The sequence below is a fragment of the Misgurnus anguillicaudatus genome, chromosome 13 (genome assembly GCF_027580225.2).
Source record: "Misgurnus anguillicaudatus chromosome 13, ASM2758022v2, whole genome shotgun sequence".
Classification (NCBI taxonomy): Eukaryota; Metazoa; Chordata; class Actinopteri; order Cypriniformes; family Cobitidae; genus Misgurnus; species Misgurnus anguillicaudatus.
In genome coordinates, this window is record NC_073349.2 from 4,305,402 (window position 1) to 4,329,427 (window position 24,026).

The 24,026-nt window shown below is 40.4% G+C and overlaps 1 protein-coding gene across 1 annotated transcript in view; it reads left to right on the forward strand.

The window, feature by feature from the left end:
• The window catches only part of cdh26.2 (cadherin 26, tandem duplicate 2), a 43,737-nt gene that overhangs the window by 9,318 nt on the left and 10,393 nt on the right, over positions 1–24,026 (forward strand). The window contains exons 7-11 of the mRNA XM_073874858.1: positions 6,791–6,973; positions 8,311–8,636; positions 8,823–8,965; positions 9,271–9,495; positions 16,556–16,777. Of these exons, the coding sequence (XP_073730959.1) occupies positions 6,791–6,973; positions 8,311–8,636; positions 8,823–8,965; positions 9,271–9,495; positions 16,556–16,777 (1,099 nt within the window). The remainder of the gene's footprint in view (positions 1–6,790; positions 6,974–8,310; positions 8,637–8,822; positions 8,966–9,270; positions 9,496–16,555; positions 16,778–24,026) is intronic.

Genomic DNA, 24,026 nt, shown 5'->3' on the forward strand with positions numbered 1-24,026 from the left:
CAAACTAGCATCGGACAGCAGCCGGGAACTGTGTGTGTCCCCCCAAAAAATTGCTGCATGTAAAGTGGGAGGTAACGGGGCTCCTGCGGGATCGTAGAAAGCATAACTGCTGTGACAGTTGGAAATTGTGAAAAGCAGGGCTCCTGCGGGAGCAGAGAAAACAGCACCGCTGCGGCGGTGGAGAAACAGGGCTCCTGCTGGAGCAGAGGAGACATCACTGCTGCGGCAGTGGGGAAATTGTAAGAACAGGGCTCCTGCGGGAGCAGTGGAAAACTGTGGGAGCAGAGGAGACAGCACCGCTGTGGCGGTGGAGAAAAAGAGCTCCTGCGGGAGCAGAGATTGTGAAAAGCAGGGCAGTGCTGTGGCAGTGGAGATTGTGAGAAGGCATGGCTCCTGCGGGAGCAGAGGGATAGTACCGCTGCGGCGGTTGGGTAAAACAGGGCTCCTGCGGGAGCAGAGATTGTGAAAAGCAGGGCTCCTGCGGGAGCAGGGAAAGTGACACTGCTGTGGCAGTGGAGATTGTAAAAGGTGGGGCTCCTGCGGGAGCAGAGGAAACATCACTGCTGCGGCAGTTGAGAAATTGTGAAAATTAGGGCTCCTGCGGGAGCAGAGGAAACTTCACTGCTGTGGCAGTGGAGAATTGTGAAATGTAGGGCTCCTGCGGGAGCAGAGGAGACAGTACTGTGATGGTAGTAGAGATTAGTGGAAAGCAGGGCTCCTGCGGGAGCAGAGGAAATGGCACCACTGTGAAAATATGTTCCTGCGAGGGCAGGGGAAACATCACTGCTGCGGCAGTGGAGGAAAATTGTGGAAAGCAGGGCTCCTGCGGGAGCAGAGGAAACATCACTGCTGTGGCAGTGGAGGTTAGTAAAAGCGGTGCTCCTGCGGAGCAGAGGAAACAACATTGCTGCGGCGGTGGAGAGACAGACATCTGCAGGAGGCAGGGGAAACATCACTGCTGCGGCAGTGGAAACGGGCTCCTGCGGGAGCAGAGGGAAACCACTTCCATGGCAGTGGGGGTTAGTGAAAGCAGGGCTCCTGCGGGAGCAGAGGAAACAACACCGCTGCGGCGGTGGAAACAGGGCTCCTGCGGGAGCAGAGGAAAGTCACTGCTGCGGCAGTGGAGAGTAGGGCTTCTGCGGAAGCAGGGGAAACATCACTGCTATTGCAGTGGAGATTAGTAAAAGCAGGGCTCCTGCGGGAGCAGAGAAAATGGCACCGCTGCAGCAATGGAGAACAGATCTCCTGCGGGAGATGGTAAAACACCACTACTGCGGCAGTGGATTTTATTAAAAAGCTGGCTCCTGCGGGAGCAGAGGGAAAATCAATGCTGTAGCAGTTGAGAGAGTCTTATAGTTTGTGTTGTCCTGGAGCTGGTGGGATCCGCTGATGAGGGTTGATTGGGTTTCTCTGATGTGGGAGCGGTTTGATGTGAGAGTAGAGGAAACATCACTGCTGTAGTGGTGGAGAAATTGTGGAAGGGAGGGCTCCTGCGGGAGCAGAGGGAAACCACTTCCATGGCAGTGGGGGTTAGTAGAGTTCATGGAAAAAAGGGGGGGGGGGCTCCTGCGGGAGCAGAGAAATGACACTGCTGCGGCAGTGGATAAAGTCTAATAGTTTATACAGTCTTGGAGCTGGTGGGATCCGCTGATGAAGGTTTGTTGGGTTTCTCTGATGTGGGAGCGGTTTGATGTTAGAGCAGAGGAAAACATCACTGCTGTGGCGGTGGAGAAATTGTGGAAGGGAGGGCTCCTGCGGGAGCAGAGGGAAACCACTTCCATAGCAGTGGAGGTTAGTAGAGTGCAGGGGAAAAGGGGGGGCTCCTGCGGGAGCAGAGGAAACATCACTGCTGCGGCAGTGGATAAAGTCTGATAGTTTATGTGGTCTTAGAGCTGGTGGGATGGAGCTGGTGGGATCCGCTGATGAAAGTTCATTGAGCTTCTCTGATGTTGGAGCGATTCAATCGAATGTAGGTTTTGGAGAAGAGGTCTGCTATGAGTAGGACAGATTTAAGGTGTTTTGGAACCGGAAGCGTGTAACCTGGCGATTTGAGTCAGGGTTTGATGGGTTTGATGTGGATCTAGCCTGGGAGTCGCTGGAATGTAGATATGCTAGGAGAGTCTGGTATGGTTGAATTGGTGTTTGGAAGTTGAAGATGTAAATGGAATGGGCTTTTCTCACTTGGTCCGTCTTGCTTTGTTTGATGGAATAAGAAATGGTATCGTTGTCCGGAAGTGATAGATCTGAAAACTGTTGGGTGATTATTTGGATTGAAGTTGCAAATAATGGCCAGAATGAACATTGCGTAGAGTATGAGGGTAGTGTTGGTGGACTGGAAATCTCGACAAAGGGTGGAGATGCATATGGTGAGTATTTCTAAGGTTACTGGCTGTCTTGCATCAGGACGGGTGGGTTCTTTGGATTCCTAACGAGCGTGGATGTCTGGGTGATAGCTATTACTGGAGAGGGTGAGCCGAAAAAGAAGTTTGTGGAAAATTTTGGATTCCACTTAGGTATCCTTTAATGGAGCTGGCTTTGAGGTTCTTGTGGTGATTGAGGTAGGATATGAATGAGATGGTGAGTAGGGACAAAATCAGGAAAAACAGGTTGTAAGAAGAGTAGAAGGTCTTGAAGCTCTTTTAAGGGGTTGGGTAGGTTTGTAGGATTCTGGGGGATACAGCTTGGAGGATGGTATCTAAAGAGGCATTTGAGGTGGGGGTTTCGAGTGAAGATGCACTGGTTCCAATTTCCTTGGCTAATTCAGAATTTCAATTTTTACTTTAATTGTGACATGCTGATACATGCTTTGCCCGATTTCAATTTTATTTCTAAGAACTATGATTGATGGCAATAGGCTACAAACAAAATTTGCTTCTTTAAAAGAACATTATTTATCAATAAATAATTTATTTAAAATTGCTCTTTCATCCATGTTGAATTAAATGACATGATCCTTTATTTGAAAAGATCTCAAATAAAGTGCTCGTAAGTTTAGTCAGGCTCAGTGACGTTATTTATCAGCCGCATTAAATGTCCAAATATCAGTTGGACGGCTGTGGTTAGAAGTATAGTTCTATAGTTAGTATAACGTAGACTTGGGTAGATCATGCTTTTAAACAAATAAGAACGCAGCATGCAGTGATTTCTATAACCGTAATCTAAATATAAACAAAGTCTGTTTCATGTCTTTTAGGTTGTAAACAGAATTGAAGCGCTGTTTTTGGAAAACTGCGCATAACAACGAGCTTTAAGACCCTGGGGAATCCCTGGAATGAGTGACGTAGAAGGAAACTTGCGAATGAAAGACGAATCTTGGATTTAAACAACAGAGAACTAAAACGTGACAACAAAAGCTTTAGATGTGATGCATGTAGTTTACAGCAATAATAGGAAATTAAATCGATCTGAACAGATTAATTTGTCTTGACATCATTTACTTTATTGTTGAGCCAACATAGTTCAGCGACGGATGTGGGACAAAGTTGCTATGTTTTCGGGAAATAGTCATGACAAGCCAGCTGGCCTCTCCAACTATCCACGGTATGGTGGTTTAGCAGCGCGTTATGCCGTTGCTCGGGAAAAGCACCCCAGAGCAGGGTACGCACATGAGCCAGCGGAACAACATCAATGTGTCAACTGCAGCGCGGGGCAGGAATCAATATGGGCTCGGGTTGTGTTCCTTATGTAAAACAATCGCGTTTCCCAGTATGGAATTAAATTAATGTAGCTGTTGGTATAACAGGAGCTGCTTTCACTGCCAGTGTGCATGTGGCTTTGAAGTTATTTCTCGCGCAACCGGCAACATGATGTAAGTTACGAATTAATGTGTGCTGTATGTCATACCAGTTTGATTTATAATTATAAGAAAAACAAGGGGGAAAAGGTAGGGGCGTCTGGGCATATGCTGCTAGCGGAGGTAGCCTCGTGCTCGAGCCCGATAGTGGAGACACAGGCAGGGGAAAGGGTTAGAAATTAGACGGAAAGGTTTGTGAAAGCAGGGCTATAACACCACTGGCGGAAACATGCTTGAGCTGGATGGGAAACCTGTATCGCTGGGATGTGTTGCATCGTGCAGTGCATGGCAGGCTGCTTTGCGAAAAATGATTGAGGCTTGGCGGCAGAATCTTGATCACAACCTGGACAGGCTGATGGCCTGCTGGTGCTGTCTGAATAAACCGCTCTTGCGAGGATGGAAAACCTTTTGGTGAGTAGAGATGTAGCTTTGTGATCTTTCCTTGTTTAGTTTGTGGCTTTGCGGCGGGGTGTGGATTTGTAGATGGAAGAGTTGGTTGGAGAGAGATGTGAAGATTGTGGAACTTCTTAGAGGAGATGTTGGCGTTGGTTGATGTTTGTCTTAAGTTCAAGCAATGTTCATTCATGCTGAAACTATCAAGGAATGAGGGTGAGTTGGTTTCCAGTCTATATAGGTTTCTGTTGATGCCAATCAGGTGGATACCTGATTACTGATTGTCAACAGCTGGTCGTAGTTGAGGTGATTAGGTTAATTATTTGAACGTGTTCCTCCCGAACTTTGTTAATAAAAACATCATTTAGACATGTATACTACTTTATGTGGTGTAATTTATCTATTGCATGTTATGTTAAAAACAGTAAAATTATAAGTAAGCCTGATAACTATTTAAAAACTATTAAAGCAGTTGAATGTTGCGTTATAATGAAATATTCCCGAGCAGCTTTCAGCCATGATCACTTTGAGATCTTTTTTTGCAAGCAAGTAGAAAACGTATTTTGAATAACAACACGTTATAAATATGTGCTGCGCGCTTTCCTCTCAATAACATAAACACACAACAAATATGACAGCGGGGTAAAAAATAGAAAGAAAACATCTGATCATAGTGATGTTGTTTGATATAGCGATATAGCAGCACTATAAGTCACGCCACGTTTATTGCTACACTTTATACAATATAGCCTATTGCTTTTAAGCAACAAATAGCCTATCATAACAACCTATAAGCCTACTGTGTAATTGAGACATTAATTTAAGAAATGCATTAAAAGCAGAAAGACGTAGGCTGCGAAAATATAGTGGGTTCACTTCAATTCACATCACAGACGTTCTTGGTTTGCTTCTTATTTATTAAATCGAGGCAATTGTTTGATCAAACATTGATTAATATTAAGATACAATTTATACAAAACGAAATTCACTTTAAAGAAAGTCTTTCTACAAAACAAACCTCGCAAAATCGCTTGCCCGACGTCCATTACGGGCTATGGCGAATTCCTGTCGGGCTAAAAAAAAATGATGCGCCTTGGCCGTCGGGCGGAGGAAAAAATATTGTAATGTGTTTGCATTCTCTCAGATTTAGTTAGGTAATTATGTTGTATGTAATTCGGCGTCATCTTGTTAGCCATTACTATCCTCACTAACAAGTGAAACTGTCAGGAAATGAAGTGAAAGCATTAAATCCATTATTCCTTTCGTTCACGTCTGATATGCGCGCTCCTCGGCTCCGCTCTTCACGAGTAGGCTTGCTCTTGTGCTCATCAAAAAGTATATTAAATGTTTATTTATTTGGCATTTCGTTTAACCCCAGAGTCTAACATTATTCTAGCAATTCCCTTTTTCTTACTTTATTTAGTAAGTTAACTTAAATATGTGAGAACGAAAATATATTTTTAGTGATTTGCATGAAGAGAATATGATGTTAGAAGCTTCATTTTAAGCATTTAGTAGCCGTATTTATTTAAACACTTTAATAGGTTATTTAAAAAAGTATACGTTTTTTTTTGGGTTCATTTATATTTCCTGTCACTGTGTGCAGGTTCTTTTTTGTAGGCTATGAGAGCCCAATATTTTTTTTACCAAAAAGGCTTAATAAATGTCACGTTGCATTACAATTTAAAGTATCAATAATGTCAAAAATGTGACGTGCAGTTCGGGTGTGTGTGTATGTTGTTATTAGTGTTCTGAAGTTTTAACGAATTTTATAGACTTGTTATAGTTTCTTATTCAAAAGTGACACCCATAGATTCAGGCCCCCCCCCCCCCCCCCCGGACTTAATCCATGCCCACCCATATGTCACGTTCTGCATCCGCCACTGACCTAAATCTCGAAAAAGCTAACAGTTTTCACACAAATATGTTATATAAGAAATAGAAATATAGTATACTCACTGTGAAAGTTGTAGTGGCCTTGCCATTCCCTCACTAAATGAAGCGTTAGCTCGGTGCGTTACACTGAGGAGAAAACATATCATATGCTTTTTGTTTGTATGCTGTAATTATTCAGATTTTCACTCAGTTTGACTAGAAAATGACTTTAAAAATACTTAAAAATGACTTAAATGTAAATATTTAAGTACTTACCATAACTTTTTTGTAGAAAAGATTGATCATCAACTCCCGCGCACCCACTGAAGCCAATTAGTTTCAGGTGCATTCCCATACGCTTTTCTGGCTCAAACTACGTTCAGTCAACTCAGATTTTTCATTTGACATGATAAATTGTCTGAGCAGAGTTTAATATGTTCTGTGAATATACATTTTTGTCTTACCCCAATACCTTAAGTTTTAATTACCACAATGTATATTTTTGTTTGGGGAGAATTATTTGAAAGCAATATGCTTAGTCAATACTTAACTTTCAGTTTCCACAATTTTTTAAAATATAAATTTTTTACAGTGCAGTTTTTGAACAATTACAGCTTAAGCACAGATAGAGAGGCAGGGTTTTAGGATGTACAAAATTCAGCCTGCAGTCATATTGTGCTGTCATAAAAGTCCTTAATATCATAAAGGCATAATTAATTTCTGTTTCAGGGCACTGGGAAAGTAAAAGAGCGAGAGATTGGCACAGAAGTTTTACGACTTCAAGTAACAGATAAAGACAGTTATGGTACAGACGCCTGGAAAGCTATATACACAATCTATGGAGATACGAAAAACATTTTTAAAATCGAAACAGACCCAGCTACGAACGAAGGGGTTTTAACCGTTGTTAAGGTAAGTCAGTGCTTTTAAATTTACTGCTGAGACATCCTGATCTCAAGGGAATTTATACGGATTTTACAAAATGGTTAATTTGATAGGTTATTAGAATAAAACAATAATGAAACCCCACCCATAACCCGCCTCTAACTCCAACATCATGGGGTGAAAGCAAATCATACAAAAATGTACAAATGTGGTCATAATACGAATTAGCCACCTCATAAAATACAAACAAATTGCCATAAAATTATGTTGGAAGAGATCACACAAGTCTGGCAAAGTTAAATAAAATGTATTTACTTCCTGAATGTCATGAGATTTGAGGTGAAGTGTGTAGTTTTGTGTTGCTAGTGTATGACACTGCTCTCGAACCCTTAATAAAACAATAATTAGAATAGACGCTTTATTTGCATTGCAGTACAAAGAAATTATAGTTTGAATACATGAACAAATATATTATTTAAAATCTCAAAATTTCTGAAAGATAACGATAACAAATAATTCATTCAAAATTTTGTATCGATTGAGCTTAGGAATCATTATACGCAAGCAGACCCTTACGAAAATTAACCATCGTTTTACTACAGTTAACCAAAAATTTTGTGGTAACCAGGGTTTTGACAACCCTGGTTTTCAAATACCATAGTTACACCATGGTTACTGTAGTAAAACCATAGTTTTGCTGATAGTAATCAATACACCAAAAAACGCTTTTCATTTTCGTAAGGGGAGATGCTATCACACATCATCTTAAATAGGTTGACCATACGTGACATTCTTCCCAGACTCGTCCTGGCCAGGATTTCAGTGTGTCTTCTGGAAGTATTTGTTGACTGTATACGCCATTCAGTTAAAAACATAAGACATACAATCATAGTTTCATTCTTACCTTAAAATATAACGGTTGCTTTTCTCTAATAATAATAATAATCCTCTGTGACGTATGCGGTCGACAAAATACGACTTCCGGAGGACGCACCCGAGGTCTTGGCCGGGACGCGTCCGGGAGGAATGGCATGTATGGTCAACCTATCTTAATGCTCTCTTGCTTGCAAGCAGCGAGGCAAGAAATATGACAAACCTTGCTGAATGAGTACATTGAATAAAAGTAACATTAATTCTTGCAATCTTTACAATATAGTTGGATTTACATAGCACACTTTTTGCAAATATACTGTAAATGTTCAATTAATCACACAGCCCTTGTTTCTACATATTATGCAGTGTTAGAAGAAAGTATTTGAACAATTACACACTTTAGCTGTGCATGTGAGGATGTTATTTTGATAAATTTTACATTTTTGCATGACTTTTCTTGTGACTCTATTTGACTCTTTTCAAACACTCAGCCAATTGACTACGAGGAGCAAAAATATCAAAATCTGTCCATCAGTGTGCACAACGAAGTTCCTTACTTCTCCTGTAAGATTAAGAACCGCACACCGAATGAATTGGGAAGGTGGGAACTCGAAAGATTTTCTGAAAACCCTGACAATATTGACCCAAAACTTTACAAGTCCATTCCAGTGACCATTCATGTTGAAGACGTCAACGATCCTCCGGTATTTATACCACCGGAAAAAAGTATTGTGGTATCGGAGAACTTAGATGTAGGAATCCATCTGACCACCATGACAGCTAAAGATATGGATGGAGGCCACGAGAACACATTTAAGTATGTGGAGCTATTCACTTTGTTTATTTGTCGCATACACAACTTAGATTGTGCAAATATAAATGTAAAAGACAATTAAAATAAAATACAGAATAAAAAAGAATAAAATGGCATGCTAGAAAAAACAATTTATAGGATACAGTAGAATTATAGCTGTATTTACCAGGTTGTTTTTCCTACTCTCAGATTTATTGTAGGGGAAGATCCTGCTGGATGGGTAACCATTCATCCGAAGACTGGACTAATATCCTCAGCTAAAGTTTTGGACAGAGAATCAGAATATGTAAATGGCAGCACCTATAAAGTAATACTGTATGCTGTTGATAACGGTAAGATACAAACATCACCGTTGTCAATATTCTTGTATTTGGAAGTTGTTATATTACCAGTTCACATATCTCTATGCTTATTTTGTAGTCTCTTGCTATTGAAGATGAGCAGTTTTGAAAACATTGTAGAATTAACTTCCGATCTTACACTTCCAACTGTGCAGACGTTTATCTCTAGTACAACCCCCCCAAAAAATTAGGATCACAGTTACTTTAGGTCTATATAAAAGTATAAGCCATGTTTTCTATTTCAATATTTTGTACACAGGCTAAATTTATGATCATTGTATGCATGTGATTGACAGGTCAACCACCGCTGACTGGCACAGGGACTTTATTTATTAACCTGAGAGATGAAAATGATAACGTGCCAAAATTGACTGTGGATCATGTTAACATATGTCTGAACAAGGAGCCCACAATGGCCAACATCACAGCTGTAGACCTGGACCTTCCTCCATACAGCTCACCTTTCTACTATGAGCTTTTAGGAGATGTTAAGGGCAAATGGAGACTTGATCCCACCACAGGTAAAGTCCAATCATTTATTAGACCGATGAGGACCCTGTCAATTTTTGTATACACTCTGTTGGTTTTCAAAGGTTATGAAAAGGAAAATTACTTTTAAACAGTCTTTTTTGATAGAAGCGATTCTTCCCTTTGGTTTTCATTTGAAGGTCACCTAATATTGCAAAGTGTAAAAATACTCCCAGGGATTGGTATTCATGGAATTTTGTTGGCATTGCAACTGTTGCTGGTGCTTGGGGTGGCCATTCGTGCCGGTTCCGCCGGACGCGTCCCGGGCATGTTTTCGGGTGCGTTCTCCGGAAGTTTCGTTGCTCAACCGCATACGTCATCAAGGTTCTCATTTCAGTTAAAATACATAAAAAAAATTAAGATTTATTTCTTTTAAGACATACAATCATTGTAGTTTCATTCTTACCTTGAAATGTAACGGTTGCTTTTCTGAAAATGATCCCGAAATATTAAACCGTGATGACGTATGCGGTCGACCAGCGCCACTTCCGGCGAGCGCACCTGAAGACATGTTCGGAACGTGAAGCTGGCACGAATGGCCACCCTACTGATACTGCTTATCGATTCTGGTACTTTAATGGTATAGATAGTTTCACATGATAAAACATGCAATACTTTTAAAACACATTTGACCTGAATTACCGTAGTAATGCTAATCGCCAAAAATAATATGATAATTACTGTAACCAAATGCTCTCGGCATGAACTATACGTCCCTTCGCATCAAACCTGCTTAATCCCGCCCTCAAGCCATTTAGAAATTTGCAATATAAGGCAGAATTCATTAAAGTACTGTTCACATTATAACAATAACTACAACGTTAACTATAACAATATATGCATCCTTACCACCGGTGATAACGATAACTTCATGCTAATTCGCTCGCGAGGCACAGTACTTACGCAAATCATTTTGTCAAATTGTCATTTTAAATGCGTGTGCTCTTTAGATTAAAGTAGATTTGATTGGCTGTCATTGGTTTATCGTTCATAAGTTTGGGGAAAAATCACTCAAAAAGTGATCCCAACGAGATCTTCCATGTATCCGTATCGTTATAGTTGTGGTGTAAACTCTGCTATTCTCTTTAAAGCGGAAGTCCACCCTAAAACAATATTATGCTCCAAAACTATATTTCTTCACTTCAAGTTGACTCGAGTTGATTTAAGAGCAGGTTGAGCGGTAAAAGAAGTTATTAGGCTTGTTCAACTTCATGCGGCGCGACACGAATTGACAGCCGAATGACGCCAAAGTACTGCGAGAGCGATTCACGAAATCATACGAAGGAGTTTGCTTTTAAATCGCTCTCGCGGAACCTTGATGTCATCCGGCTCTCGGTTTTTGAAGTCGAACAAACCTGAAGGCTGTATCGGTCAGTGGTTAGTGGGTGGAGCTAATGACTAAGTTTCGTGCAGTGCATTCTGGTTAATTGAGTCCATCAAAGACATTTACAAAAGTTCTGCTTCAACACACTATCATTCTAATAATCGAAATCGTGCAAATTTCTTTTTTTCATGTAAAATAAACATAAATTACCCGTTATAACAGGCTAAAATGTCTAGGGTTAAATTCTGCTTTAATATAAAATAATTTTTAAAACTATATTTATATAGTTATAGTTATCGTTTTAATGTAAACAGCCCGTAATTAAATGCTAATTAACAAGAAATAATGTCAGACTCACTTAGCAGGTTTTGCATCTGAACCAACATGATCTCACGAAGTTCCGTGGGATAGTCGCGGAGTTTTGTGCTCATTTTTCCGTGGCGTTCTAGCGGATCTCCGCATTTTTCCGTGGCCCTGCTACGGACTGTCTTTTTCCGTGGCATTCTCACGGATTGGTTACTCAACTGCTTTTTCCTATTTTCAAACCATTTTCGCTTCGGTTTAGGGTCAGATTTGGTGTTTGCGTTAGTATATCACTTTAAATATTGGTTTATACTATTTTTTCTGATTTATTCGTTTATATTTTCTAAACTTTAAACAATTGTCGCCTGGCGTTGGGGTTAGAGTTGGGTTTGGGTAGGGATGTCATTTCATGTAAATCTAACCCCAAACCGAAGCAAAAATGGTAAGAAAATAGGACAAAACAGTTGAGTAATCCATGAGAATGCCACGGAAAAAGACAGTTCGTAGCAGGGCCACGGAAAAATGCAGAGATCCGTGAGAATGCCACAGAAAAATTAGCACAAAATTCTGTGACTATGCCACGGAAATTCGTGAGATCAGGTTGATCTGAACTCTTCGGAGCGGTTTCCCAGACAGGGCTTAAGCCTTGTCCCAGACTAATTTAAATGTTAGTGTTGTCTTATCGAAAACAACTTGCTCTGCCATATCTTAAAATATGTGTGAGTGTTGTGTCTCAAGATGCACACCAGTAATGTTTATTTATAAATGATGCTTTTAAAAATGACAAAATGACTTAAATGTCCTAATTTAACTAAGACCTAGTCCTGGTTTATGATAATCCATGTTCTGGAAACCGCCCCTTCGTATATTCAGCGTAAGTGTCAGAGTTCAAATAATCTGTGTTAGCCCTTACCATAAATACCTGACGTAGACTGGGCATTGAGAGATAAACTACAGCAGTTAAACCACATTTAAGCGGTTAAACAACAGTACATCTCTCTGCCTGTACATGATGCACTTTTGACAGGTGCTTTGACAGATTACCTGGGTTTCCGCCCTTACAAGAAAAAGTTTCGTTGCACTTGTGGCAACAAGCATTGTCAGCATCAACTTCAGTGAAGTGTAACCACACTTTTGAGCGTTTAGCGTCCATCATTGTTAATGATGAGCAGCATCTTGGGTGTGTGCGCTGGAGGAGCATAGACAAAAGCTGCGTGACAGACAGAGGCTGCGCGCACGCTCTGCTTGTTTTGGAATATAAACATGCATCATAGACGAATTTCTTAATATTACCGCAAACGGTTGGTGAGATAAAATGTGCAAGATAACCCTAATGTAGCAATAACATGCAAGACTTTTTTCCTGAGTACTGACAGCAGAATGTAAAAAGACTGAACTTATTGATATTCAGTTTTTCGTAATTTAGCCCCGGGGCCCATTTTATACTGAGTTTCGGTACCCATCCCTAGTCTAAGGTGTTCCTAGTATGTATCTGTCAAGTTTCAGAACCAAATACCTTGTAGATGATTTATTATAGGCTACCATATTAAAATGTTTGGGTGTGCAGAATAAAGTGCTGGTCTCTATAAATGTAAATGAACTGCTGCTTCTCTTTTCGTTTACTCTTATCTATAACAAAAACAAACACAGTTTTAATAGGACAATTGTCTTGCTTTATTGTTTATATTGAAAGTGCAGTAATGATAATGTAAAAAACATTTAAAATATAAATGATGACCTAACTGTGATCTTTGGAGAGTTGTGGCCGGGTCCTGGCGAACGTGACATCAGTTTGCTCAGAAAATGCCAACAGCTTGTCCCATCAGATTGTTAAAGCTTTATGGGATTATAAAATAAGGAGTGGACAGATTTTTATTCTTACAATGTGGTTGTGTACACACACAAGCAATACATAACAAAAAAACATTAATTTCTCATATTAGGTGACCCTTTAAAGGAATACTTTACAACAAACCTATTTTTATTAGGAACATGAAGATTGGCATATAGGCCTTAAGTAGTACCATTATAAAGTTTAAAAGGGTCTATACTTGCCAACTTTCTCAAAACGGGACAAAGGATTGCCTGTCGCAGCAGTGCAAATATAGTTTTGTGTATGTGTATTTAAGCCATGTCAAAATGATAGCTTATCTTCTAATTAAATATTAATTTATAACTCTTATACCTTGGCACATATGGTAGGTTTGTTAATAGTTTGTTTATTTAACGGTACAGCAGGTACTTTTAACACAGTCCTTAAATTAAACCATACCTTTAATATCTGTCTAAACCAAAACTCCCGCACTAAGGGTAAAAATGTTATAACCTTCATGTTAATCTTACATGTGACAAACTAAACTAACCTTGATTCTGTAAGTAGAGTAAACATCAAATACTTTCATTAAAACACACTTACAGTCTGTAAATCACAAGCGCGGGAATTTCCTAGCAAAGTTGGAAAATTGGAAATGCCTTGGGACATTATAGTTTGAGGTGTTTTAGGCAGGTTTGGATCAGCAATCTCTTCAGAATTGAGAGCGAACTTTGTAACAATGCAGATCTTATACATGCACAAACAGCTAAATAATGCACTATATAAAAATATAAAATCATATTATTTGACCCTCTAACATGTATACTATCAGACATCAAAGGGGGCTTAAGCACCTGCCCTTTTTATTCCTGGAGAGAAAGTGCCCTTTTTTGGGGTAGTTTTTTTATTTTTGAATAATTCCTGTTTCTGTTTGCGCACAGCTTCCCTGTCAAACAAATATATTTATTGAAGATTAGTATATAGCCTATAAATTATACAGGGCTGCCAACTCTCACGCATTCACCGTGAGACTCGATCAAGACTTGACCCCATTCTCACGCTCTCACGCCACACATCACCATGAGATTCCCATTTAGTGTAATAAAAGTCATGAAATAATTGCCTAATATACCTAACTGTAAATACTGTAAAACGGCAATCTCTATCTGGCCTGCCTCAATCAGCAAAACGCTCGTCAAAGTCAAAATGATGCGATGGCCAATCAAATCAAAGTTATTGTTTACAGATGCCCGAGCGCCAGCTACAAACCATAGATATTTATAAAGGCTAGATGTCTCACCCACGTTGCTGGCCAATTGAGTGGAACGTCCGCATGTGGCGGCCATCTTACCACAGGGTGCTCGCTCACTCGTAGCATTGTGTTTAATGGTAAATGTACTTTTAAATGACTATAACGGTTTGGTTTGTTATAAACGTCAGAGATGTACCTATGACACTGCATACTTAATGAATAATTTTTATGAATTATGTTAAAGCATCCAGAATTATAGCCACATTAATAACGTTTGTAAGAAACCTTTTTTTGGGGGGGGGGGCTTGACTCCTATAATGAACGGGGTTTTTTATTCAGCAGTCAACAGACGACCTAGTAAAAAATAATAAATCCTTAAGTCTGTGGATTTGCTTGAGCTAGAAATAGCTACTGAACATAAATAAAATGTGCAAAAGGATTTTGAAAAATACCCTTAGAAAGAGCTACTGTAGAAAGAGCTATTAAACATTTGCAAAAGCTAGATATGTCAGTAAAATTTTAAGCATGGTTAAATGCTAAAACTAGTTGTTCAGATAGAAAGAGCTTGAAAAAAAAACTTTAAAATTACACCAAGACCATGTCTATGGGTTCAAGAATAACAAAATACTGGCCATTGAAAATAGAAAGTCATCACTTTATTTTGTCCCATTGTTTTCCATTTTTCGGGTGGTAAGACTCCTGTGCGCGTCGTTAAAATTAATTGAAATTTCATTTACTTGTAGTTTAGCAATTAAACTAAATGTATATTACAATTTCAAGAATGTTTTTACTCTGCACATCACCTGAGGAAATCCGTTGCGTCGAGGGGAACCAAACTGACAGCCGTGACAGCAGAGATTGTCACGTATATTGTATAAAGCTTGCGTCTGACCTGCAGCGATATCATTCTGGCTTGGTGGGATGTCAGCCAGCAAGTCCTCTGATTCTGAAATTTTACAAAAGGGTCCGCCTTTACCTTTACCTCCATTTTACAGAGACCTGCAGTATTAATAAGATTTTAATACATTTTTTGGCACTTTTATCAGGAAAGCATAACAGAAGTGTATAAAATAATACTGTAATAGAGACTCTAATCTCAGGCATTTAAACTCGGTAAAAGCTTTTATTTCAATTTCATTTCTAAAATGATTAGATTTGCATTGTAAACCATTTTCCCGCAGTCTTTTCCAACAATTTAACACAGAAATTACTAAAATCCACACTATTATTAATTGGCAAATGGTTAAATATAAACAATTATTACCACAACAACAATTACCACAATTTTTTCAAAACATGCACATTGTTGCGGCTCTATAAACCTAACTAATACTAAGGAGACCATGTTTTCTGTGTGAACTGATTATTTTGTAGACAATATATGAACTTTATATTAAATATTAATATTAAAATAAGAAACAATGTGATGCATGAATCCTTTAACAGGAAGGAGCGTCACCTATAAGAAAGAGCCTATTGTATATCATTTATTTTATGAACCTGGGAAGTTGAAATGTAAAATTATTGGACAAATTAATTGTTTAGTGTGCGTGTGCGTGTGCATGTGTGTGTGTGTGTGTGTGTGTGTGTGTGTGTGTGTGTGTGTGTGTGTGTGTGTGTGTGTGTGTGTGTGTGTGTGTGTGTGTGTGTGTGTGTGTGTGTGTGTGTGTCTGTGTGTGTGCGTGTGTGTCTGTGTGTGTGCGTGTGTGTGTCGGCGTGTGCCGGCGTAAGCGTGTGTGTGTGTTACAGTTACAACAGATAAACACACTGTTTCCAGATCAAACTTTATTTTTCCCAGCATGCCAGTCATGCAAAAAATCGCTGCGTCAGCCAGAATTGCATTTTCCCATGAGACACATTTAGTTTCTGTTATGCAACGTTGGCTGGCACATCAGCCTGTATATAACAATCATGTATATTTTTGCATATGCATTGGTGTGAATCTGTAAGTTACGAATGTGTATGCGCTTGAGTAGAATACGGGGAGTGGGAGTTGGAAATGGATGACTTCTTGGAAAATTGAGAAAATGTGTTCCACAAGTTTCACAATAACTGGTAATGTCAGTAACATCAGATACTGGGAAAGGGATTGATCTCTAGTCATGTGTATAATGGTGGGACAGATGAGTTATTTACCTGTACTGTATTACCACACTCCCAATGCACTGACATTTTCCTAACACCGCCAACATTTTGAACATGGTCTTATGATTCATGACCCTACCAACTTACTCAAACCAAACATAAATTGTTTAATGTTACAGGATGTAATAGCTTTTACTTGTTAAAATAAAGTCTTGAAAGAGACTGATCATTGAAATGAAAAGATTGTCTTCTGTTTTCTATTTCTTTAAAATAAAGGGACAACTGTGAAGCTTATTAAAGAAAACAACGCCTATTCAGGCCATCACATGATCCAGATGAGAATCGCAGATCAGCAGGGATTTTCCAACATGCAGAATCTGTCAGTGACTCTGTGCGACTGCTCGGCAGATTCAGGCTGTCATGCCAAGATGGTGTCGACGGTTCGGATAGGCAGTTCCGCTGTCTGGATCGTTGTTCTTGCCATTCTGTTCCTCATAGGTAAGTCCAACTGACTAAAGCAACCCAATCTCAAGGCAAGTCGTGTTATAGTGGCGAAAGTTTTGATTGATTTGTTTGTGTCTGATGACACGAGTTTCCGCTGTTTTTCGTGTCTCTGGAGACGAATGTCTTTTTTGTCCTTCCCAGCACAAATTTCTATCAATGGCTGTTTGTGTATGTGGCACGACTTTCTTTATCGTTTTCAATTTTTTGACCATTGTCGCTTGGGGTTAAGGTTAGAATCACTTTCTGCGACTTCTTAACCCAAACCCCAACTCTAACCCCAACTCCAGGCGAGAATAGTTTTAAAAGCGGACGAAAAACGTAGAAACCAATGAATAAAATTAAATCCTAACGCAAATCTAACCTTAACCCCAAGCGACAATGATTTAAAAATAGAAAAGAACGATGAGAAAACAAAATATAAAATGACACGATGAAGAGGGTCGTGCCACAGACTCGAGCGGCCATTGATAGAAATTCATGCTGGGAAGGACGAAAAAGACAGTGGAAATTCGTGTCATCAAACACGAAAAAATTAATCAAAATTTTTGTTACTATAACACGACTTGCCTTGAGACTGTGTTGGACTAAAGATATCAAACTCAAGTAAATTTTCAGTCATTTACTAGAGAATACAAACAAAATAATAAATTATGCTCTTTTATACATACCAGTGGGGAGTGGGACTTTAATAGTCCTTGTATCAGGGATGGATAGAAATCTGTTTTCAGTACAAATATATATAAAAAAATTTGATGGGCAAAATGACCCATAGTAGTTTTTTGTGAATTTGTGTTTACTCAAGCAAAAACATCTGCCAATGGGGTATGAAAAAAAGTCAAATAAGCTTACTTTTTTCTTAAGCACTTAATTTAAGAAAAATTAGCATATATCTTTGTTTTAAGCACAAATTCACTTAAATTTTATATTTGTTGTTTAAACAAGAAAATACATCTTGATTTAAGAATTTTTAGATATTGCTATATTATTATGTACTTAGAAACAAGACAAAAAAAATATGTTTCAACAACTATAATAACGCAGAGTTTGTGAAGTACACTTGTAAGTGAAATTGGTGATGAAAGGAAGTTTGTTAGCTGTTTAATTATGTTGGCTTTGAAAAAGCCAACATACTGTTATTGCTTTTAAACTTATTAGTGGTGCTTGCATTTATGCAAGGCATCACTATTATTATCTTGCATACTTATTATTCTTCTTTTTCTGGACACTTTTTCGGCGCGTAACTCGTCCCGCACGGTTTCACGTAGTCCCATGAAAGAGGGCTCAAATTGACCGGTTTATTGAGGAGAGGTGTGCTATGACTTTTATAAGCGATCGGGTGCAGGATTTCTGAAAGGGGGGCGAAAAACCACCCAAAAAATCCTATTGACTTAACATTGGGCCCAACTTTGACGAGTCATAGCTCCGCTCGAGGATTTTGTAGAAACATGTGGGTTACAACATTTGAAGAGGGTGGTAGACTCTGTAAGAACATACATCACAATGGGGTGTAAGTTGTACCCCTGGGGTGTAAGAGGTGCCCAAAAATGCCCAATGAAAAGTCAATGGGGCAAAATCCCATAGACTAACATTGCGGGAAAATTTGTCAGGTCATAGGTCTGAGCGAGGATTTCGTAGAAACATGTGGGTTACTAAATTTGAAGAGGGTGGTAGGCTATGTAAGAACATACATCACATTGGGGTGTAAGTTGTACCCCTGGGGTGTAAGAGGCACCCGAAAATTCCCATTGACTTATAATGGGGCAGGAAACATGCCTATATAAGGGAATAAAACAGTTCCAGATGGGATATCTTTGCTTTACAGTGTCGTAGAGATAAGTGGGTGGGCTCATTTTACTCGGGCATCCAATCAGTCTCTCAGGATCATCTCAGATCTATTAAGCCACGCCCCTAGCAACAATTTTGGGCACCCTAGCAACATCTCCCATAGACTGCCATTATAAAATGCCCAGATGGATATCTTTGCACCACAGTGTCATAGAGACATGGGGGTGGGCTCATTTTACTCAGGCATCCAACCAGTCTCTCAGGATCCTTACATAGGTATTAAGCCACGCCCCTAGCAACCACTTTTGAGCACCCTAGCAACATAAAATTCAAACAGTTATATCTCTGCATCAGAACATCGTAGAGACAGGGGGGTTGGACCGTTTGACTCGTGACTCAGAGTGTAATCATTATGGGATGCCATTTTCCCCCTAGCAAACAATTTCATTACCCTAGCAACATATTAAACTAAGCCTTATATCTTCGCATCAGAACATAGTAGAGACACGGGTGTTGGACCGTTTGACTCTTGACTCAGATTGTAATGATTATGGGATGCCAATTTTTCCCCTAGCAACCAAATACAGTACCCTAGCAACAGAGTAAACAAAGCCTTATATCTCCGCATCAGAACATCGTAGAGACACGGGGGTTGGACCGTTTGACTCGTGACTCAGAGTGTAATCATTATGGGATGCCATTTTTTCCCCTAGCAACCAAATACAGTACCCTAGCAACAGAGTAAACAAAGCCTTATATCTCCGCATCAGAACATCGTAGAGACACGGGGGTTGGACCGTTTGACTCGTGACTCAGAGTGTAATCATTATGGGATGCCAATTTTTCCCCTAGCAACCAAATACAGTACCCTAGCAACAGAGTAAACAAAGCCTTATATCTCCGCATCAGAACATCGTAGAGACACGGGGTTTGGACCGTTTGACTCGTGACTCTGAGGGTAATCACTAGTGGATGCCATTTTTTTCCCTAGCAACCAAATACAGTACCCTAGCAACAGAGTAAACGAAGCCTTATATCTCCGCATCAGAACATCGTAGAGACACGGGGGTTGGACCGTTTGACTCATGACTCGGAGGGTAATCACTAGTGGATGCCATTTTTTCCCCTAGCAACCAAATACAGTACCCTAGCAACAGAGTAAAGAAAGCCTTATATCTCCGCATCAGAACATCGTAGAGACACGGGGGTTGGACCGTTTGACTCGTGACTCAGAGGGTAATCACCAGTGTATGCCATTTTTTTCCCTAGCAACCAAATACAGTACCCTAGCAACACAGTAAACAAAGCCTTATATCTCCGCATCAGAACATCGTAGAGACACAGGGGTTGGACCGTTTGGCTCGTGACTCGGAGGGTAATCACTAGTGGATGCTGTTTTTTTCCCTAGCAACCAAATACAGTACCCTAGCAACAGAGTAAACAAAGCCTTATATTTCCGCATCAGAACATCGTAGAGACACGGGGGTTGGACCGTTTGACTCGTGACTCGGAGGGTAATCACTAGTGGATGCCATTTTTTTCCCTAGCAACCAAATACAGTACCCTAGCAACAGAGTAAACAAAGCCTTATATTTCCGCATCAGAACATCGTAGAGACACGGGGGTTGGACCATTTGACTCGTGACTCGGCGGGTAATCACCAGTGGATGCCATTTTTTTCCCTAGCAACCAAATACAGTACCCTAGCAACAGAGTAAACAAAGCCTTATATCTCTGCATCAGAACATCGTAGAGACACGGGAGTTGGATCGTTTTACTTTTGGCTTGGAGTATAATCATATATGGTCCCCAGAATTTTGCCACGGCAAGCACCACTTCACATTTTCTTCAGGAAATGTACCTATCTAGTTAGTGGTGCTTGCATTTATGCAAGGCATCACTATTATTATTGCTCATACTTATTATTATTCTTATGTCTGGACACTTTTTCGGCGCGTAACTCGTCCCGCACGGTTTGTTGTAGTCCCACGAAAGAGGGCTCAAATCGACCGGATTATTGAGGAGAGGTGTGCTATGACTTTTATAAGCGATCGGGTGCAGGATTTTAGAAAGGGGGGGGCGAAAAACCACCCGAAAAATCCCATTGACTTAACATTGCGCCCAACTTTGACGAGTCATAGCTCCGCTTGAGGATGTTGTAGAAACATGTGGGTTACATTATTTGAAGAGGTTGGCAGGCTCTGTAAGAACATGGATTACAATGGGGTGTAAGTTGTACCCCTGGGGTGTAAGAGGCACCCGAAAATTCCCATTGACTTATAATGGGGCAGGAAACATGCCCATATAAGGGAATACAAACATTTTCAGATGGGATATCTTTGCTTTACAATGTCGTAGACACAAGGGGGTGGGCTCATTTTACTCAGACATCCAATCAGTCTATCAGGGTAGTCCCAGAGCTATTAAGCCACGCCCCTAGCAACCATTTTAGTCACCCTAGCAACATCTCCCATAGACTGCCATTATAAAATGTCCAGATGGATATCTTTGCAGCACAGTGTCATAGAGACATGGGGGTGGGCTCATTTTACTCAGGCATCCAATCAGTCTATCAGGGTAGTCCCAGAGCTATTAAGCCACACCCCTAGCAACCACTTTTGAGCACCCTAGCAACATAAAATTCAAACGGTTATATCTCAGCATCAGAACATCGTAGAGACACGGGGGTTGGACCGTTTGACTCGTGACTCAGAGTGTAATCACTATGGGATGCCATTTTTTCCCCTAGCAACCAAATACAGTACCCTAGCAACAGAGTAAACAAAGCTTTATATCTCCGCATCAGAACATCGTAGAAACACGAGGGTTGGACCGTTTGACTCGTGACTCAGAGTGTAATCACTATGGGATGCCAATTTTTTCCCTAGCAACCAAATACAGTACCCTAGCAACAGAGTAAACAAAGCCTTATATCTCCGCATCAGAACATCGTAGAGACATGGGGTTTGGACCGTTTGACTCGTGACTCGGAGGGTAATCACTAGTGGATGCCATTTTTCCCCTAGCAACCAAATACAGTACCCTAGCAACAGAGTAAACAAAGCCTTATATCTCCGCATCAGAACATCGTAGAGACACGGGGGTTGGACCGTTTGACTCGTGACTCTGAGTGTAATCACTAGCGGATGCCAAATTTTTCCCTAGCAACCAAATACAGTACCCTAGCAACCAAATAAACAAGCCTTATATCTCTGCATCAGAACATTGTAGAGACACGGGGTTTGGACCGTTTGACTTGTGACTGGGAGTGTAATCACTAGTGGGTGCCAATTTTTTCCCCTAGCAACCAAATACAGTACCCTAGCAACCGAGTAAACAAAGCCTTATATCTCCGCATCAGAATATCATAGAAACACAGGGGTTGGACCGTTTGACTCATGACTCGGAGTGTAATCACTAGTGAATGGCAATTTTCTCCCTAGCAACGAAATACAGTACCCTAGCAACCAAATAAACAAAGCCTTATATCTCCGCATCAGAACATCGTAGAGATACGGGGTTTGGATCGTTTTACTTTTGACTGGGTGTATAATAATTCTTAGAAGATTTTGGCCCCCGAAATTTGCCACGGCAAGCACCACTTCACATTTTCTTCAGGAAATGTACCTATCTAGTTATATTTTATTCTTATGTCTGCACGTTTTTTCGGCGCGTAACTCGTCCCGCACGGTTTGCCGTAGTCCCATGAAAGTGGGCTCAAATCGACCGGTTTATTGAGGAGAGGTGTGCTATGACTTTTATAAGCGATCGGGTGCAGGATTTCCGAAAGGGGGGCGAAAAACCACCCGAAAAATCCCATTGACTTAACATTGCGCCCAACTTTGACGGGTCATAGCGCCGCTCGAGAATTTTGTAGAAACATGTGGGTTACAACATTTGAAGAGGGTGGTAGGCTCTGTAAGAACATGGATCACAATGGGGTGTAAGTTGTACCCCTAGGGTGTAAGAGGTGCCCAAAAGTGCCCCATTGACTTATAATGGGCCAGGAAACACGCCCATATAAGGGAATAAAACCGTTCCAGATGGGATATCTTTGCTTTACAGTGTCGTAGAGATACGTGGGTGGGCTCGTTTTACTTGGGCATCCAATCAGTCTCTCAGGATCCTCCCAGAGTTATTAAGCCACGCCCCTAGCAACAATTTTGGGCACCCTAGCAACATCTCCCATAGACTGCCATTATAAAATGCCAGGATGGATATCTTTGCAGCACAGTGTCATAGAGACTTGGGGGTGGGCTCATTTTACCCAGACATCCAATCAGTCTCTCAGGATCCTTATTGAGGCATTAAGCCACGCCCCTAGCAACCACTTTTGAGCACCCTAGCAACATAACATTGAAACAGTTATATCTCGGCATCAGAACATCGTAGAGACACGGGGGTTGGACCGTTTTAACTGTGACTCGGAGTGTAATCACTGGCCACATCATTGGCCACTCCCAAGCCACGCCCCTAGCACCCAAATATGAGCACCCTAGCAACCCAATAAACAAAGCCTTATATCTCCGCATCAGAACATCGTAGAGACACGGGGGTTGGACCATTTTACTTGTGACTCAGAGTGTAATAACTGGCCACATTATTGGCCACTCCCAAACCACGCCCCTAACAACCAAATATGAGCACCCTAGCAACATAATAAACAAAGCCTTATATCTCTGGATCCGAACATCATAGAGACATGGGGGTTGGGTCTTTGGGTCATGTTAGCTTCATGCTAGCTTAATGCTAAGTCATACTAGCTTCATGCTAGTTTCATGCTAGCTTAATGCTAATTTCATCATAAATCTTGCTAACTTCACGTTAAATCATGCTAACTTCATGCTATCTTCATGCTAACTTCATGTTAACTTCTTGCTAATCATGCTAACATCATGCTAGCTTCATGCTAATCATGCTAACATCATGTTATCTTTATGCTAGTTATTCTAACATCATGCTAACTTCATGCTAATCATGCTAACATCATGCTAACTTCATGCTAATCATTCTAGCATCATGCTAATCATGCTAACATCATGCTAACATCATGCTAGCTTCATGCTAATCATGGTATCATCATGCTATTCATGGTAACATCATGCTAGCTTCATGCTAATCATGCTAGCTTCATGCTAACTTCATGCTAATCATGTTAGCTTCATGCTAAGTTTGTGCTAATCATGCTAACATCATGTTAATCATGCTAACATCATGCTAACATCATGCTAGCTTCATTCTAATCATGCTAGCATCATGCTAATTATGCTAACATCATGCATAATTCATGCTAATCATGCTAGCTTCATGCTAACTTCATGCTAACATCATGCTAGCTTCATGCTAATGATGTTAGCTTAATGCTACCTTCATGCTAATCATGCTAACTCCATGTTAATCATGTTAACATCATACTACCTTCACGTTAATTATGCTAACATCATGCTATCTTCATGCT